The 19,354-nt window shown below is 41.1% G+C and overlaps 1 protein-coding gene across 2 annotated transcripts in view; it reads right to left on the bottom strand.

Moving 5' to 3' along the window:
* Positions 1-19,354, bottom strand: part of MTR (5-methyltetrahydrofolate-homocysteine methyltransferase) — a 118,045-nt gene that overhangs the window by 25,723 nt on the left and 72,968 nt on the right. For both annotated transcript variants that reach the window (XM_007452934.1, XM_007452933.1), the window contains 4 exons: positions 16,627-16,734; positions 15,212-15,312; positions 6,413-6,480; positions 5,708-5,828 (listed from right to left, as the gene is read on the bottom strand). In XM_007452934.1, the coding sequence (XP_007452996.1) occupies positions 5,708-5,828; positions 6,413-6,480; positions 15,212-15,312; positions 16,627-16,734 (398 nt within the window). The remainder of the gene's footprint in view (positions 1-5,707; positions 5,829-6,412; positions 6,481-15,211; positions 15,313-16,626; positions 16,735-19,354) is intronic.

The raw sequence follows: 19,354 nt of genomic DNA on the forward strand, positions 1-19,354 counted from the left end.
CCCGTGAGCCATGGCCGCTGAGCCTGCGCGTCCGGAGCCTGTGCTCCGCAAGGGGACAGGCCACAACAGTGAGAGGCCCGCGTACCGCAAAAAATAAAAATAAAAATACCACATCATTACTTAAAAAAAAAAAAGTGCTTCCAGTCTGACATTGATTCCACTTTTTTCTAAGCTCAACCACTGGACTTTCCTGGCAGTCCAGTGGTTAAGACTCTGCGCTTCCACTGCAGAGGGTGAGGGTTCCATCCCTGGTCGGGGAACTAATATCCCCCATGCCGCACAGTGCAGCCAAAATAAACAAACAAACAAAATACCACATCAGGGCTTCCCTGGTGGCGCAGTGGTTGAGAGTCCGCCTGTGGATGCAGGGGACACGGGTTCGTGCCCCAGTCCGGGAGGATCCCACATGCCGTGGAGCGGCTGGACCCGTGAGCCATGGCTGCTGAGCCTGAGCATCCGGAGCCTGTGCTGCACAACGGGAGAGGCCACAGCAGTGAGAGGCCCGCGGTACCGCAATTAAAAAAAAAAAAAGAACAAGCACTCCAAGCACTTATTTCATGTCATACCCTATCTCAGAACTAGTGTTTTACATAAATGTAGCATAACCAAAACTTAAAATTTGATGAGAAAAAATGAGAGAAAATGGGAAATAAGGATGGGAAAATTAAGATGGAATCAGGAGGGCTTCCCTGGTGGCGCTGTGGTTAAGAATCCACCTGCCAATGCAGGGGACACGGGTTCGAGCCCTGGCCCAGGAAGATCCCACATGCCACAGAACAACTAAGCCCTTGTGCATAACTACTGAGCCTGTGCTCTAGAGCCCTCAAGCCACAGCTACTGATGCCCGTGAGCCACAACTACTGAAGCCCGCACACCTAGAGCCTGTGCTCCGCAACAAGAGAAGCCACTGCAATGAGAAGCCCACACACCGCAACGAAGAGTAGGCCCCGCTCACTGCAACTAGTAAAAGCCCGCACACAGCAACAAAGACCCAACGCAGCCATAACTAATAAATAAATTCAATAAATAAATTTATTTTTTAAAAAAGATGGAATCAGGAGTGAGATTAACATGTAAAATTCATTCCTTGAAATCCCATACAGAGGAAAATATTATCAGTTATGTAATTCAGCACCTTACTTCATAGCAGTTAAAAAAAAAACAGAAAACTCAGAAAATTACCTCCAGCTTTGAGCAATGTGACTTCCTATTGAATTCTCCAAGTTTAAACTACACAAAAGATAACTGAAAAAGACATTTTGCAGTTATTGGCTTTAAACCAGTTAAAAATTGAGAGCTAACTGCCAGACTTGTGCCCTTGAGAAGTTCTGTAGCTAAAAGGGCCAGATTTCCATTAAAGTCATTTCTAGTTTGTGATACAAAACCATCTGTATTACAGACAGGAGAATATTCAGTTTTCTAGTGTCTTATAGCTACAGGTTAAAAAGGGTCATTCCAAGCAGATTTCTACCCACAAATGACCCCAAATCTGTATAACCCTTTTAGCCTCTCCAAGGATCCATCCTCAAGCCTCATTTCGTGTCTTGGGGGTATAGTTCTAATTCTCTCCTGCTACCTACCTCAGGCCCCTGAGGTTTGGAAAAGCCATACTGCTATTCCCCTCACAGATCTGCTTTCATGAGAATTTGGAAGTCCTGAGCCTCCATTTGCTCAAAAACAGCAAAGGAAAGAACTGGGCCTCTGCTGAGCCCTCCATAGGTCTGTAGGAGGTGACGATAAGCGTTCTCAGATGACTTCTGAGACATTCAAACTCCTGAATGCTTTCTAGCAAAGCTGACTCTCCTAGGGTAGAAGCCTTCTTACACAGATGCGAAAAGCACTAACCATAAAGAGATCAATAAATCAGACTTCATGAAAATGAAGAACTTTTGTTACCCCAAATACCACTAAGACAGCAAAAGGTAAGCTATATTGGAAAACTCTATTTGCAATATATATTTCTGATAAAGAGTCTTGTTTCCAATATAAAGAATGCATACAAATCAGTAAAAGAAAAAAAAAGGCAGAATACCTAATTAAAAAAAAAAAGATTTAAAAAGCATATCCAAGTGGTCAATATACACATGAAAAGGTACTCAACATCATTAGTCAGTAGAGAAATACAAATGAAGACCTTAGCAAGATATTGTTACACACACACTAAAATGGATAAAACTGAAAAGGGTGTGGAATAATTGGAAATCTCATAATTGCCGGTGGGAGTATAAATTAATACAATCACTTGAGAAAAAATATCTAATGCTGATGACCATATGCATATTCTGTGACCCAGCAAGTCTGCTTCAGGGCAGAAATACATACATAGAAGCATTCTGTGTAATAGCCCCAAACTGGAAAAACCCAAATGTCCACCAACAGTAGCATGGATAAATAAGCCAGAGGGCATAATACAATGCAATATTATACCACAATGGGGAAAAAAACCAAAAACAAAAACACTACTGTAATAATGAGTTTAGGCCTTAAAGACATAATGTTGAGCGAGACACAGAAGAATGAATACGTACAGTAGGATTACACTTACACAAAGCTGAAATGCAGACAAAACCAAACTGTGGTGACAGAAGATAGAATGACTAGGTCGGGGGATCCAGTGAAGTTCCCAGAGTGTCATTAATGTCCTATTTCTTGATCTGGGGGTTATTACATGGGTGGTTTCATTTTTTAAAAAATTCATCAAGTTGTTTACCTGTGACTTGTGTACTTTTCTACATGAGTGCTATACTTAGCAAAAGTGCTTACTTAAATAAGAGGGCTTGACGAAGCAAGCCTCCAGGTCTGAGACCTCACCCACTGTCACCACTTTAAAATGAAGGCAGAAGGGGGAATTTTACACTGACATTCCTGGAGGCTGCATGAGAATCTGTTTTTCAAAGGCTGCTCTTGCACCACAATGGAGAAGGGGATGGTTACCTGGAAGCACAACTACTGGCTTTTATTTTCTAAATAATTTTTCAGAAACTGCAACAGGCATGGAAGAGAATAGAACCAGAAAAGCTCATTGAGAAACAAAACATCAGAGAGTTAAAGAGAACTTGGGAGGTCACGGGATCCAGATTTCTCTCTCCTTGGAGGAACACATTTAGTTTCCCAGATGATGAGAATAGATATTCTACAATAGCACTAAGACTGTGGGTGATTTTTGATCTGATTAATTTTAACTTGATATACCAGGTTATAACTCGTATAGAGTCATAGCCATAAGAGTCCTTTATGGCTAAGTTTGCCAATGATGTATCCTGAGAGGTTAGTCATGTTACTTCCGGTTATTTTTTAAGAAACCTCTTTAATCTGGTGGCTCTTACTTGGTAAGAGATATAGTAGAATTAACTATTGGTAACATTCCAACTTGCACAAGTAGCAATATGTGGTTTCCTGGTATTGAATTCCCAAGTGCAGTGTCCACATAAAGTGGTTCTTATTTGGAAACCAGCATCACATTTACATAACTCATAATGCATTTCATTACATCTGCTCATTTAAGCATTTATTTATCCTCTTTTACAACCATGATTTTAAAAGGTCTTTCATTTTGACAATAATCTGTAGATTCCCTTACCATTCTCTTTGCTAAGCTAATGAATATTCACACTATAATCAACAATTACCCACAACCATGCTCACTGAAACCTCAGTTATTGATGGTTGGTCATATCCCTGGAGAACGATCTGTCAGTATCCTAGTGGGTAAGTCCTTCGTGGAAAAACAAACCTAGTTTTCTAATGTGAGCAACAATAGCCACACTACTGAGTCCTTCAAGTATGAAAAGTAATTAGTGGATACATGACATAGAGCCCTGACTACTCATGAACATGGTCCATTCAGATTATAAATGGAAGGATGGTCAATTTTATGTGCCAATTTGGGTAGGCCATGGTACCCAGTTTTCGGTCAAACAACAATCTAGATGTTTCTGTGAAGGTATTTTTTAGATATGATTGACATTTAAGTCAGTAGGCTCTGAGTAAAGCAGATTGTCCTCTGTGTGGGTGGGCCTCATCCAATCAATTAAAGACCTTAAGAGAAAAGGCTGCAGTCGCCAGAGGAAGAAGGCCTTCTGCCTCCAGACTGCCTGTGGACTCAAGATACAACAGCAACTCTTGCCTGGCCTCCAGTCTGCCCACGTTCCCTGTAGATTTCAGACATACCTGCCCCCATATCGCATAAGCCAGTTCCTTAAAATCAATCAGTCTCCCTCCCTTCCCCCACACCCCCTGTATAGATACACACACACACGCGCACACACACACACATGCGCACGCACACACCCCTTACTGATCCTGTTTCTGTGGAGATCCCTAATACAAATGGCTTAACATACAGTTGTTTCCAGAGTGAAAGGAACTCTGGAATAGCTTTGTCCCGCATCTACTATATATTGTATCAGAAAAGTAAACTGCATGCTTGTGCGACCATCAAGATCAATGCTCCTCCTGGGCACTGCTCCCTGCCAAAGTGAACTACATGGGGCATACGGAATGTGTCACAAGAAATCTAATATCCATGGAACTCTGCTCAACATTACGTAACAACCTAAATGGGAAAAGAATTTGAAAAAGAATGGATCTACGTGTATGTACAACTAAATGACTCTGCTGTACACCTGAAACTAACACAACACTGTTAATCAACTACACTCCAATATAAAATAAAAAATTTTTTTAAAGTCTAATACCCATAATTAACATACCTCTCATCAAATATCAATATGATCATGACCCCAGGAGAAATCCGACAAACTGAATAATAATCATGTGACCAAATTTGAACTTTCTCTTCTTTAAATTATTTGACCCAAAGGTTCCCCAAAGGTTTCTCTTTCAGAAACAACTTCCCAAAGTGATCCTCTGATTCATTCTCTCTAGGTCAGCTTTCTATCTCAACTATTACAAGGTCCGAGTTTCTTCAAGAGATTCAGTCAGACACCTGCTTCAAGACAGAGTGAGCTAAAGCTCAAGCAGTGTTTTTGTGCCAAAAAACACAGCTTCTCCACTCAGTTTGATTTCAAGAGGATAAGTGTTCGTTAAAAGTCTCAGGAACTGGGCTTCCCTGGTGGCGCAGTGCTTGAGAGTCCGCCTGCCGATGCAGGAGACGCGGGTTCGTGCCCCGTTTCGGGAAGATCCCACATGCCGCGGAGCGGCTGGGCCCGTGAGCCATGGCCACTGAGCCTGCGCGTCCGGAGCCTGTGCTCCGCAAATGGGAGAGGCCACAACAGTGAGAGGCCCGCATAACGCAAGGAAAAAAAAAAAAAAAAAAATTCCATGCTCTTGAAACAAACAAGCAAAAAGTCCTATCTCTGGATTTGTCGCTTAAGCATGGCAGCTTTCTAGACTAAGATAGGGCAGTGACGAGAACAGGGTGAGAACTGAAAAAAAAAAAAACAAAAAAAAAACAAAACAAAACAAAACAAAAGTCTCAGGAACTGAATGGGAGGTGAGAAGACGAAGGAAAAGAGGACTGCAGGCCAAAGGAATCCAAAAACAGGGAGAGGGGGGTAGATGACAGAGGAGTTTCCTGCAGCAGGCCCCCAAATGATTCTGGCTCTAGTGGTGTGAAGGCTGGAAAGTTCGTGTATTTATATAATAAGGAGCCAAAGCACTATGCATAAGAAAAAAAGTCAGGTTTTATCACTGTTTTTAAACACTGGCATTTAAGGGAAGCACAAAGCTCATTAGCATGACTTACCTCGAAGTGGTAGCTCCTCCAATCAACAACGGAATCTTTATAGCTAATCTCTCCATTTCCTTAGCAACGAAAATCATTTCATCCAGGGAAGGAGTGATTAGTCCTGACAGGCCAATTATATCTATTATTTAAAAAAAGAGAAAAAAGGACAGTGAGAAGGAAGATGAGAGGAAAAGTATGAAGACTCATTTTCAAAACTTTGTAATAAAGACCACAAGACAGAGGATAAATTCCCAATTTCTAATTCTGAGGCTTCTTTTCTGACTGGGGGTTTTCAATTTATTGTTTGCTTTCAGGAGTAAATATGATTTGCAACTTCAAGTTGCAATAATATGCTTGCCACAGTTTCGGGAAGCCACGCAATTGTTAATTCATGATTTGCCAGACTCAACGTGTCACAGTGTCAGAAGAAACATAAAAGCAACTACACATAGAGAAAAAAAAAATCTAATAAAACTGTTCTCTATTTAAGAAGCCTGTCCCCATTCCCCTTCCTCATAGTTAGAAAGGAGTTTCACGGTTACCTGCTCACCCCTTCGACCTCCATTATAAACAGCAATGACAGCACCCCCAGGCAGAGCTAGCACTTGAATGTCTGAATGTCCCACCATCCCACATGGGCTGGGGCATGGCTGTTCACCGATAGACAGACAATGGGAGGAAATGGTATTTACTGATATGCCCAGGAGCACGGCTGCACAGTACCTGCTTTGTGGTCGAGAGCAGCTTTCAGTATCTTGTCACATGGAGTCATGACTCCTAAGTCAATAACTCTGGGGCACAGAAATGAGATGTGAAAAAATTAATGAGAGCCCATTGGGAAAAAGCTAGACGAACATTTTTATTTAGCCATTAAATACTGCTCTAACGTAAACTGTAATCACACTGAAAAGCTCACTAAATATCCACCACCAACTCATCGACGACTGCCATTTATTAGGAACTGACCATGGGTCAGGGACTATCCTGAGCTTTTTTAAACACCTTTGCCAACTTAATCCACAGAGCATTTAATCCACCTATTTAAAGTAGACAATTCAATAATTTTTGGTAGAGGACACTATTATTTCCTAAGCTCTGGTAAAATATATATAACACATAATTTGCCATATTAACCTAAGTACAATTCAGCATCACTAATCAGTCAGTCGCAATGTTGTGCAACCATCACCAGCATTTATTTTCAAAACTCTTTCATCGCCCCCAAAGAAACTCTGTAATCCCTCAGCAACAATCCCTGATCGGCCCGTCCCAGCCCCTGGTAACCTCTACTCTACTTTCTGTCTCTATGAATTTGCCTAGTCTGGATATTTATACAAGTGGAATCATACATTATTTGTCCTTTTGTGTCTGGCTTATATCACTTAGCCTAATGACTTCAGGGTTGCTCCACGTTGTAGCCTGTGTCAGAACTTCATTCCTTTTTAAGGCTGAATAATATTCCATTGTATGAATGTGCCACATGGTGTTTATTCATCCATCTGTCAATGGACACCTGGGTTGTTTCCACTATGCTAAGCCTTCTGCATAAACAATCTTGTTTAACCCTCATAGGAACTCTCCATGGAAGCACTACCATGGGGCCCATTTTCTGTGGTTTGTTTTCATATTTTACTTCATGCATTTATCCAAATATATACACTGGATGGATTAATACAAATGGCATTATTGTGTTAAAGAATATAAATATTTTTATGATGCTTGATTCATATTTTAACCTCGATTTTGAGGCAGGTTTTACCAATTAACACTCTTTTTTTTAAATTCTTGAAAACATGATTTTTACATTTTAATGAGGAAGGGCCCAGAGAAGTGTGGGCCCAGAAGTTAAGCATCTTGTCCAGTCAAACAACTAATCAGTAGCAGAGCTGAGGTTTGAACCAGGATCTGACACCAAAATCCATCTTCTTAGCCATGCAGGCCAATAAAGATGCTGGGTAAGTTCACTCAATAAATATCAAATGAACAGTATACCCTACATGGAAGCCAACTAGGAGGATAAGCAGGAAGAGGTCAGTTCCTGCACATGAAAAGCTGACGAGAAGGAATCTGGTGACTTAAGTCGAGGGAGAGGGAGACTGAATCAGAGAGCAGGTAACCACCAGAGATGGAGTGAGACTCAAAGGAAGCGCTGACCCTGGGCGGGCACATGAGAAGGGGGACGCAACTGGGCAGAGGAAGCCTGGAGCCTGTCACGCTCAGAGGACAGAGTAACACCAAGGAACTGTAACTCAGGGAGGAGACAGCTTTTTGGAACTCGGAGAAAATGGGACTTCTGCCCTTGAAAATGTTCTATAAACTACTCTTCTATTCTAGATTTAGAGAGTACACGGAATGTCAGTCATTTTGACAATTTAATTTTTTTTTTTTTTTGCGATATGTGGGCCTCTCACTGTCGTGGCCTTTCCCGTTGCCGGACGCGCAAGCTCAGCGCCCATGGCTCACAGGCCCAGCCGCTCCGCGGCATGTGGGATCCTCCCGGACCGGGGCACGAACCCGTATCCCCTGCATGGGCAGGCGGACTCCCAACCACTGCGCCACCAGGGAGGCCCCGACAATTTAATTTGATCATAAGTATTTGTTATAAAGATGTTTAAAAAATTACAGTACGCGTTTTCACTTGCTTCCTAATGTCAACAATTCTTAAAACTAAATAGGCAAAATAATTTTAAATTAAAAAAAAATCAATGCTTAAGAACTACTACCTGACATCATGTCAGCTGCTAACAGGTGGGTGTAGTTGGACACCAGGGGCAGGAAGGAGCCTTGCTTCTCACTATATAGCTTCTCATACTGTTAGATTTTTTAGCTTGTTGCCATATTACTTAAATTTAAAAAATAATAAACTAGCACATATGGAATCCTCAGTAAGTACACAATTTCAAATCAATGCTAACTCTATTTAGGTCTGTTAGCACTAGCCGGTAGAGAACAAATGCTGTAAGTGTTGATGATGGGGCACTGAAGGTTATAACAGGGGCAAGGTGGGACCCTTTTTTTTTTTTTTTAGCACATTGCACTCAGTCTGGCAACTAGATTTGTTAAACTGTGACTAAATACAGCCTATAAAACTAAGCAAAATAGCATATTGCTTTTTTATCAAGACAAAGAGGCATGTATTTCAAAGCTGACTGCTTTTAGCATTGCATATATTTTTAAAATTCAATTAAAAATCATCAGTATGATGGCAAGAATCATCTTGCTCTCAATTCTTTTTCTTGTTTTAGGCACTGCATCATTCAGGAACATCGTGTGATGCTTGCTTTTGTTTGAGGAAAAGTAAGGAGACCTCGTGGCTGGACAGAAATGGAGGAAGGAGAAAGCTGTAGGGAGTAAGGTCAGAGGGGGAGAAGAGGGCATCTTTTTTTTCTTTTTTTAATTTTTATTATTTATTTATTATTTATGGCCACATTGGGTCTTCGTTGCTGCGTGCGGGCTTTCTCTATGTGCGGCGAGCAGGGGCTCCTCTTCATTGCAGTGTGTGGGCTTCACATTGCAGTGGCTTCTCTTGTTGTGGAGCACGGGCTCTAGGCGCACGGGCTTCAGTAGTTGTGGCAAGCGGGCTCAGTAGTTCTGGTTCGCGGGCTCTAGAGCACAGGCTCAGTAGTTGTGGCCCACAGGCTTAGTTGCTCCGCAGCATATGGGATCTTCCTGGACCAGGGCTCAAACCTGTGTCCCCTGCACTGGCAGACGGATTCTTAACCACTGCACCACCAGGGAAGCCCCGTAGAGGGCATCTTAATGGCAGCGATTAGTTCGATTTTCAAAATATTGTTTCTTTAGCTATCCAAATGGAGCCCTTAAGTAGTCATCTGGATAGGTAAGCCTGGAGTCCAGGTGCCAGATCCATGCTGGGGATAAAACCTGGGACTTGACAGCATATTAGATGGTGTTAAAAAGTCCTCAGACCGTGTGTAAAAGATGTAGAAAAATAAATTGCCAAAAGCAGGTGGAGGGTGGGGAGAAAGGGGGGAGGGAAGGCGGGGAGAGAGGAGGGGAAGGGGGGGAGATGAAAGGGGAGAGGGGCAAGAAAATAAAAGTGATGAGGCTGAATGAGATGATCTAAGACTATCTGACCAGACCTACTTTAACCTGATCTGACTTGATTATCAAGATCCCAGGTGGTCAGAAGGCACATTACAGTCCAAGAAGCACTAACCTAGGTAGTGAGGACAGACAGAGAAGAGGTCCTAGGGCTGAGCCTCGGAGCACTCCCCTGTTCAGGGGTTGCACAGAAAAGGAGAAATCAGCAAGAGAGTGACAATCGGCAGTCAGGCAGGTAAGAAGAGGTCTGGAAACAGTGAGCCAGGGGTCTCGGGTGCAAGTTCAACTTCCAACGTATTAGGCTGCCTTAAGAGGTCTTGCTGGGAGACAGTCAAATATATCACTGTTTAGAGGAGCACTTCCCAACGTTTTCCACACATAGCAAGTAGTATTTATGGCACTGGAATACAGGAAGGAGGCTGCTCACCACCAGGGACAACCATTCTAGGCCTGGGGTTGTCCCCAGCCTCACCCCAGAAGAAGGGGATCAGTTTCTGAGCACATGTGAGTTCATTAGAATATGAATTCTAATTCATATTCTGAATTAGAATATGGTGTGACAAGTGCCACAGAGGAGGCATTTACAGTGTGCTGTGGGAGACCATCTAATCTCGGTAACAACCAGAAGCACCCCAGGAGGGTGATTCCAGCTGCATTTTGAAAAAATATGTAGGTATTAGCTGGATGAAGGAAAACAGAGGGCCACCCAGGCAGAAACTAGTACTATGAAGGTCCAGAATCACAAACAACTGGACCTGGGGAACCCTGGCTGAAGGAAAGGATCTGAAGCCTGGGTCAATCCCATCCCTGCCTTCCGTGGCAGCCGCCATTCTTCCCACCATCTCTTCCCATTTTCTCTCCCCTTTACTACAACTCCCTGCATCCCCCATATAGCTCTCCACCTCCCTTGGCTTTCCCTTGGTTTCCCTTCTTCACTCTGAGCTATACCCTGTGTCTGTAGGCCTCTTATACACATTCTTATATTTTGCCACATGAGAGATTAAAGAAAATAAAAATGATGTTATGGAAAATTTTGTATTTTATAATCATCTTTCTAAAGTGCTTATAACAGAGCTGTAAATGCAAGCACTTAATTTGGGTTTCTAATACAGAAAAAAATGTAAGCTGCACTAAATGCCTTAGCAAAGGCATCCAATACTATTTAAGAATTCATACAATTTAGAAAATAAATACTGTAATATACAAAGCCCCTTTTACTCTCCAGAAGGAATTAAAATGAAATATAAAGCTGGCTTTGCATCTGCATCCACTTAGGGTGCCTCATATTTGCTGTCATGTGAAATAAGTTAAAGGTGGCAGCTTCTTCTGATCCTGCAATTCACAGGTACCACCAGTAGATGGGAGTGCCATACCAGTCTGCAGCCCCAACTAAGGTTTCCAAGCTGTGGTTAAGAACAGATAAATGGATAAAGCAGGAGTGATACATGCATACGATGGAACCATAAGAAGCCATAAGAAAGAAGGAAGTCCTGCCATTATGACATGGATGGACTATGAGGGCATTATGCTAAGTGAAATAAGTCAGAGAGAGACAAATACTATATGATATGCTTACATGGGGAATCTAAAATAGCTGAACTCATAGAAACAGAGAGTAGGACAGGTGTTACCAGGGGCTGAGGGGTGGGGAAATGGGGAGATGCTGGTCAAGGGTACAAACTTCCAGTTGGAAGATGAATAAGTTCTAGGGATATAATACACAGCACTGTGAATGGAGTTAACAATACTGTATGATATACTTGAGAGTGTTAAGAAAGTAGATCTTAATGTGCTCACCACAAACAAGAAATGGTAATTATGTGATGTGATGGAGGTGTTATTAGCTAACACTATGGTGGTGATCATACTGCAATATATGTGTATCAAATCAACACATTTTATACCTTAAACAATGTTATATGTCAATTATATCTCAATTAAGCTGGAAAACGACAGACAGACACAGACAAACACACACACACACACACAGTTGAAAGCCTCCGAATAATTATAAAGAGAGCATGTTGAGGTGCTAGGAGAAGTCTCTAGTGTGCCCTTGACTTAGATACAGTCGTTTTCCTCACTCAGCTGATAGCTCTAACATTACACAGTTTCAAAGTGTCCCCTTCTTAGCCATATATTGCATATTATTTACCCATACTAGACAATTATATTAAGAACCACTGGTTAAAAGGAAAATATGCCTCATTATCTGTTTCCTCAGATCCATATTTTTTAAAGTACTAGATGTATATCTAATTTTAACATTTCTTTTAATATATCCTACTTTTTCTTACCCAGTTAAACAGTGTGCATTATCTGTTAAATGCAAAAAGTCCACATTTGTCTCTTTATGTAAGTATTATTAAAGAGTATATCTAAAATCAACTTTCATGTAATCAAATATCTGATCAAAAATGTTTTTAAGTATTCTAAATTATTTCTTCAGAGGAATTTAACTAGCATATTAATATTATACATTACAGTTAAAGTTGTTTATAACTGGAATAAATACTGGAAGCTAAACTGACATAACATAGAATCCCGACTTTTGGATTCAGAAGCCCTGAGTACAGCCTGCCACTTGCTAGCTGTGTAAAATGAGAAATACAATAATTGAGGCAGGCAAAGCAGGATCAAAACCATAAAAAGAAAGAATGAACAAAAAGAAAGAAAGAAAGAGGGAAGGAGAAAGGAAGGAAGGAAGGAATCAGGAAAAGAATACCAAAAAACAAAGAAAAAGAAAAATCAGTTATATAAAAGCACTATATAAACTGTGAAGCAGAAAACAAATGTTAGGTATTAATAAACTCTTGGTGGACACATCCCCAGATCCATTTAAATTCTCAAATCTGCAAATTCTATTGCATCATCCCCATAAAAAATGTGTTTTCTGTCTAGACAGAACTATCACTTTCAGTCCTCTTTACTTCTTTTTTCCCCCACGAAGAACATGTCTCTTCATGAGATTTACTGCATCAGCGACAAAGAACCAGGAATGAGAAAGTTGCACTAATATCTGGTACTGGATGGTTTGCTAGACTCACTCACTAGCTGGGTGATTCACCCAGGCATCAGCTGGAACATGGATACCCAGCAAAAGCATACATTTAACTACATAAAGCAGCTATCAGGGGCACCTGTCTACTAGCTGATGTCATAACATTAAACCCACCAGTGCCAAGAGTCTATGTGTTATAAGACATAAGACCCAAAGGAATGTTTGACCTAATAGAAAAAGTTTGCACATTAACTTATTGTTTTTTTTTTTTTTTTTGCAAAAAGAATAGAATTTCATCAGAAGATGTTTGTCCAGTTACTCCAGATAAGTGGCCCCCAGTGCACAAGCCAGAGGAACTGGGTATGCTGGTCACAGTTTTCCCTGGCCTCTTTTTTTTTTTTTTTGACTGCTTTGGGTCTTCATTGCTGCATGCAGGCTTTCTCTAGATGCGGCGAGTGGGGGCTACTCTTCGTTGCGGTGAACAGGGTTCTCATTGCAGTGGTTTCTCTCGTTGTGGAGCATGGGCTCTAGGCCCATGGGTTTCAGCAGTTGTGGCTTGCTGGCTCTAGAGCACAGGTTCAGTAGTTGTGGCGCACGGGCTTAGTTGCTCCACAGCATGTGGGATCTTCCCGGACCAGGATCAAACCCGTGTCGCCTGCATTGGCAGGCGGATTCTTAACCACTGTGCCACCAGGGAAGTCCCTTAAAATGTTTTAACTGGAGGAAAAAACATTCCTGGTATGATTCTCTCAGCTACTTGTCCATTTTTCATAAAAAAAATGATAAACACATGACAATGATATCTCAAGAACTGCTGTAGAGAGTTTGTCTACAAATTGCCTTTTCAATAGTTCTTGTCCCACTATCACCACTGAATATGTTCCTGGCTTTTTAGCCTGATAAACAGTAAAGTTCTTTTTTTTTTTTTTTTTTTTTTGTGGCCCGGGGAGCCTCTCATTGCTGAGGCCCCTCCCGCAGGCTCAGCGGCCATGGCTCACGGGCCCAGCCGCTTCGCGGCATATGGGATCTTCCCAGACCGGGGCACAAACCCGCGTCCCCCGCATCAGCGGGCGGACCCTCAACCACTGCGCCACCAGGGAAGCCCAACAGTAAAGTTCTTGAATGGAGAAAAGTCAACTCAATCACTTTGGTGTCTCTGATACAATGCATGGTATGTAGTAGATGATATATAAACATTTATCAGCGTAACTGAATTTGAACTAATTATGATGAATGCAAATAGAAACCAACAACATAGGGTTTGAAAAGATGAGACAACAGAAGAAATGTCAGAGATTTTAGGAAGCAAATACCTCATCCAAATACTTATTTCTTGTCCAAATACTTATCCTATAGGTAAAATCTCATTATAACAACCTCCACTGTATCTCCAGTATTTTTATCTTAAAAAAAATTAATATATTCCAAGAACAATATTCCTCATTTCCAGAACCAGGAGAGAATGCTAAGTCTTTGATAGTGAACAGGCAGCCAAACGGAAATGCCTGTGAAGACAGTCAGAGGGAAGAAGGTGCCGCCCTCACACTGCTCCTCCATCTCCAGCCTTTCTGAGTGGTTCTTAGCTGCATTTAATTAACCTTGAACGCAGACATGGATAAACATTTTGAGAGTAGGCAGGGGGCTTAGAGGGTAATTATTATCCGACAGTGGGCAAAGACAACTGCAAGGGGGCCCGGCTGTAGCTGCAGTCAAGTCTCTCTTCTCTACAGAGAAAAACGCACATTGGAAAGAAGTCCATGATTCAGAGACTGTTGGTTGGACATGGGCCAGAGAAGACATTAGTTATATTAGGCTTTTCATTACAAAGAATATGTTGAAATCTGAGCAAAACATGCTCTTACTGTGGGTCATGAGCTCTCACATAGAAATAAATTTGCGCTGAATAATCATTCAACTATAATGAAAGATATAAGAAAGGGATTTTACTTGTATACAACATTCAAAAACTAGCTTCATCAACACCAGGAGGCATGCCTGGTTCTGTTCTAAGCAAAGCAAAAAGAACGGCACAGTCAAAGCCTTCTTATAAAACTCTACTTAGCCAAGGTCTTAATAACATCTTGGCTCTAAAAATCTGGCAGTTCATTGAGAGGAAAAGGGAAATATGCTCAATGTCATGGGCCATGGGGTGGGACCCAATGTTCTAGCCTCTGGCTGGAGGTCAAATCCCCAGAGGCCTCTTGTTGTTTTGACACTGCTTGAATAGTTTTTTCTATTCTTTTTGTCCTTACTGAAATACAACATTAAATAATTACTAACTTCCTTCATTTGAAAAGGTATGTTCAATGTAGAAAATTTGAAAACACAGTGAAGAAAAATTTAAAATAATCTATAACATCTACTGCCCTACCCTGCCTTTCGCACCCAGTAAAGAATTACCCTGTTAATGCTTTTATTTTAAATAAGAAAGGGGGTGAAAACGACGGGTCTTAACTCACCTGAAATTATTGCAGCCAAGGACTACTCCAACTATGTTCTTGCCAATGTCGTGCACGTCGCCTTTAACGGTAGCCAGCACAATGGTACCTTGGTAAGGGTCCTGGAGAGGAAGCCAAGCAGCTAAGCATCGCTGTGGTCACTTCAGAGCAGATCACCCAGTTCTCCAAAGCCAGACAGGTATCAGCACAGAAAGCAATTCAAGGCAACCTCAAAGATGGACCCGGGGGACTTCCCTGGTGGTCCAGTGGTTAGGACTCCAGGCTTCCAATGCAGGGGGTGTGGGTCTGATCCCTGGTCGGGGAACTAGGATCCCACATGCTGCGTGGCATGGCCAAAAAAAAAAAAAAAAAGATGGACCCAGAAGCCAAGTCCCGTGTTCTGTGAGAAGGCGGCTGTAAGCCCCTGCAGCTCGAAGGAGGCCCGCCCAGCTGGTTAGCTCAGTGGGCTTCAACCAAGATCATGCATTCCATCATCTCAAAGGACAGTTTAAGTTCAAATACAGAACAGTCCCATCGCTGAAGATCATATCCTTAACCCCCAAAACCTGTCTGATAAACGTTCACTGTTAGCAGTAAAGGGAGAGGGAGGAGCCGGTGAATCTCACATGTCCTGTCAGAATGGGAAGGACCACAACAGCCCAGTGCAGGGGGGCTTCAACACTGTTGCTCCAGACTGTCAGCACTCCCTCCCTCGGAAAAAGGGAGGGAGGGAGGGAGGGAGGAAGGAAGGAAGGAAGGAAGGAAGGAAGGAAGGAAGGAAGGAAGGAAGGGAGAAAAGAAAAGAAAAGAGAAAAAGAAAAGAAAAAGGCACACAAGGCAAATGGGATTTTTATAAACACTATGCAAGAGGCATTCACAAACTGAGATCGATTTTAGAATTCAGAATCCTAGGGGCCAAAGCTGCCTGAGCTTCACAGGGGGCTAAACAAGGTCAAAAGCTTAATGATTTACTGTGGTGGTACAGCCAACAAGAATGGATCTGAATCCAGAAGTGATGACAAGAACATGACCAGCACACAGGAAATATTCAGTTAAGAGGTTAAGAGGTTTTCCAAAACTAAACAGCATCTCAAGGGTAGGGACCAATCTTTTTTAGCTACAGTGTCAAGCATAGTACCTGGCACATAGTAGGAGCTTTGTAAATAGTCAGTAGATGAATGAACAAACTGCTTTTGTCTTGAAATCATGGGCTTTGTTTGAAAAATTATGTTCCTATTAAAAATTTCATGAAGCCACATTTATGGGAAAAATCCCAGGGTATTCTGATATTTGGTAAAAGAGCTGCATCATTCCTCCCTCTCATCTTCAATGACAAACACAGCCAAGCCTGATGGCTTAGGTCCTTACCCACACCCCAGTAAGAGTGTGCAGAGCCGATCCCCACAGGGCCCACCGGCTCGGACAAAATGACTCACCTTGTCTTCTATCGTGCCAGTAAGCACTTTGGTTTCTTCTCTCTCTTTTTCCATGAAGGGAATAAGGTGACCCACGGCTTTCTTCATGACCCGAGCTGACTTTATAACCTGGGGTAAATACACAGAGTCAGGTAACTTTACCAGAACACCTGGATGACTGCTATTGGCCACTTGTGAAATTTTAGCACAAATTATTATGCATGCTTTGTCCTTAGGTCAGCCACCCTGGAGTCCACTTATGACAGTGGGTGGGGTAAGGAAGGAGATCCCCGTGAGGAAAGTCAATGAATGAGGTGGAGCAGAAGGAAAACAAGGCTAGAAACCAAATGTTGCAGTTTCTGTCCTCTGAACTTCTGCACGTTATTTTTTCTCTGCCTAGAAGGCCCTCCATCACATCTCCAAGTTCTATACATCCTTCAGGTTTCAAGCTTCTCCTCCAAGAGCCCCTTGTCAGCCTTCTCTGCTCAATCCTCACTGTTATAATTCACTTACGATTAAGGCTTATGCAAAAAAGGACCTTTTAAAGCTTACAGAATTGGAGAAGAATTTCACAAACATATATTGGATACGCGATTAATTTCCAAAATATATAAAGAACCAACACAACTTCATAACAAAAAACCAAATATTCCGATTAAAAAGTGGCCAGAAGAACTAAAAAGACATTTTTCCAAAGAGGATATCAAAATGGCCAGTAGGCATATGAAAAGATGCTCAACACCACTAATCATCAGGGAAATGCTAATCAAAACCACATTGAGATATCACCTCGCACCTGTTAGAATGGCCATCATCAAGATAAGAAATAACAGGTGCTGGTGAGGATGTGGTGAAGAGAGAACTCTTATGCACTGTTGGTGGAAATGTAAATTAGTCCAACTATATGGAAAACAATATGGAGGCTCTTTAAAAAATTAAAAATAGGTCTACCACACGATCCAGCAATTCCACTTCTGGGTATAAACCCAAATGATATGAAAACAGGATTTCGATAAGATATTTGCACATCCATGTTTATCACAGCATTATTTATAGTAGCCAAGACATGGAAACAACCCAAACGCCCATCAACAGATGAATGGATAAAAAAGATGTGGTACATATATATACAATGGAATATAATTCAGCCATGATAAAAGAGGATATCCTGCCATGTGCAAAAAACATAGATGGATCTTGAGTACATTATACTAAGCAAGATAAATCAGATAGAGATAGATAAGTACTGTATGATATCACTTACATGCGGAACCTGAAAAAGGCAAACAGGAAAGAATAAACAAAATAAAACAGAGAGTAAAATGGTGGTTACCAAAGGATAGGGGATGGGAAGATATGACTGATGGTATTTAAGGGTACAAACTTGTAACAAGTAAATAAGCCATAGAGATCTAACACACAGTATAATGAATATAGACAATAATATTGTACTATAATGATACAGTGTGATAAAAATTGCTTCAATGGCAATCATATTGCAATATGTAAATGTATCACTGTGCACTTTAAATTTACAAAACATAACATGTCAAATTTATTAAATAGACAAAAAAGAACAGGGTCTTTTATAAAATTCATCAGCGTATGCTAAAATTCATGAGTAGAAGTGGGATGAGAAACAGGATATTTGCATAGTCTCAAAGTTTCTCCCCACAAGTAAATTTACAGTGGAGAGACATAGCAGGCACCATTAACCAAATGATCAAAGTTAACCTCACCAGTAATGAGACACAGCAACATGATGGGCCTCCTGATACGATCCACCGAGAAGGGCACAGCATTATACTGTGTTATTCTTGCCAAAAATGAAAAAACATCAGACAAATTCAAACTGAGGGACAGGCTACTGTTATCAAACTGTACTATACTCTTCAAAAGTCAAGGTCACAAGGAAAGACTAAGGAACTGTTAGAAAAGGCAGGATAAAAGCAATGTGGGGTTGTGGAACACAAAGAGAACAGCAGCGAAAACAGTGGTGAAATTTGAATAAGGTCTTTCGTTAACAGTATTATACCAATGCTAACTTCCCGGTTCTGATAACTGTACTATGATCAAGTGAAAATGTTAACATTAGGGGAAGAAGTTGAGTGAGGGATACATGGACACTTTAAACTACATCTGCAACTTGTCTGTAAGTCTAAAGTTAACTCAAAAGTAAAAAGTTAAAATAATAAGTCAACATCATGAAAAATAAAGACTGAGGAACTGCCCCAGACGGGGGGAGACTAAGACAGGACAACTGAATGCCCCTTATTTTGAGTGTGATTATGGTTTCACAGGTGCAGACATGTTAAAGCTTATCAAACTGCATCCTTTAAATACGTTCAGTTTATTGTATATTAATTATAAAACAATAAAGCTATAAGAAAAGATGAATGCTATGAAGGAAATGGGAAATGGGTAATGAATAATTAAATGTAGAATTAGTTTTTAAAAAATCAACTATAATTTTTAAGAAAAGTTAAATAAGAAAAAAAAAAAAAAGAACAGGGACTTTTCATTTTTTGTATGCCTCACAGACCTGAACCCAGAAGGCTCAACATGACTTGTTAACTGATGTGGTCAGTAGCTGCTGTAAGTCAAAATAAGAGTAAGAGTACTGGTTTTACTTGAAATATATCATTTAATGTATATCACTATTTAAAATGGTAATGACCTTTTCAAAATATTCATCCTTAAGGATGAGCACTGGCTGGTCAAATCATATCTTAATATGATAATTTTACAT

Source organism: Lipotes vexillifer, unplaced genomic scaffold, assembly GCF_000442215.2.
Source record: "Lipotes vexillifer unplaced genomic scaffold, Lipotes_vexillifer_v1.1 scaffold1088, whole genome shotgun sequence".
Lineage (NCBI taxonomy): Eukaryota > Metazoa > Chordata > Mammalia > Artiodactyla > Lipotidae > Lipotes > Lipotes vexillifer.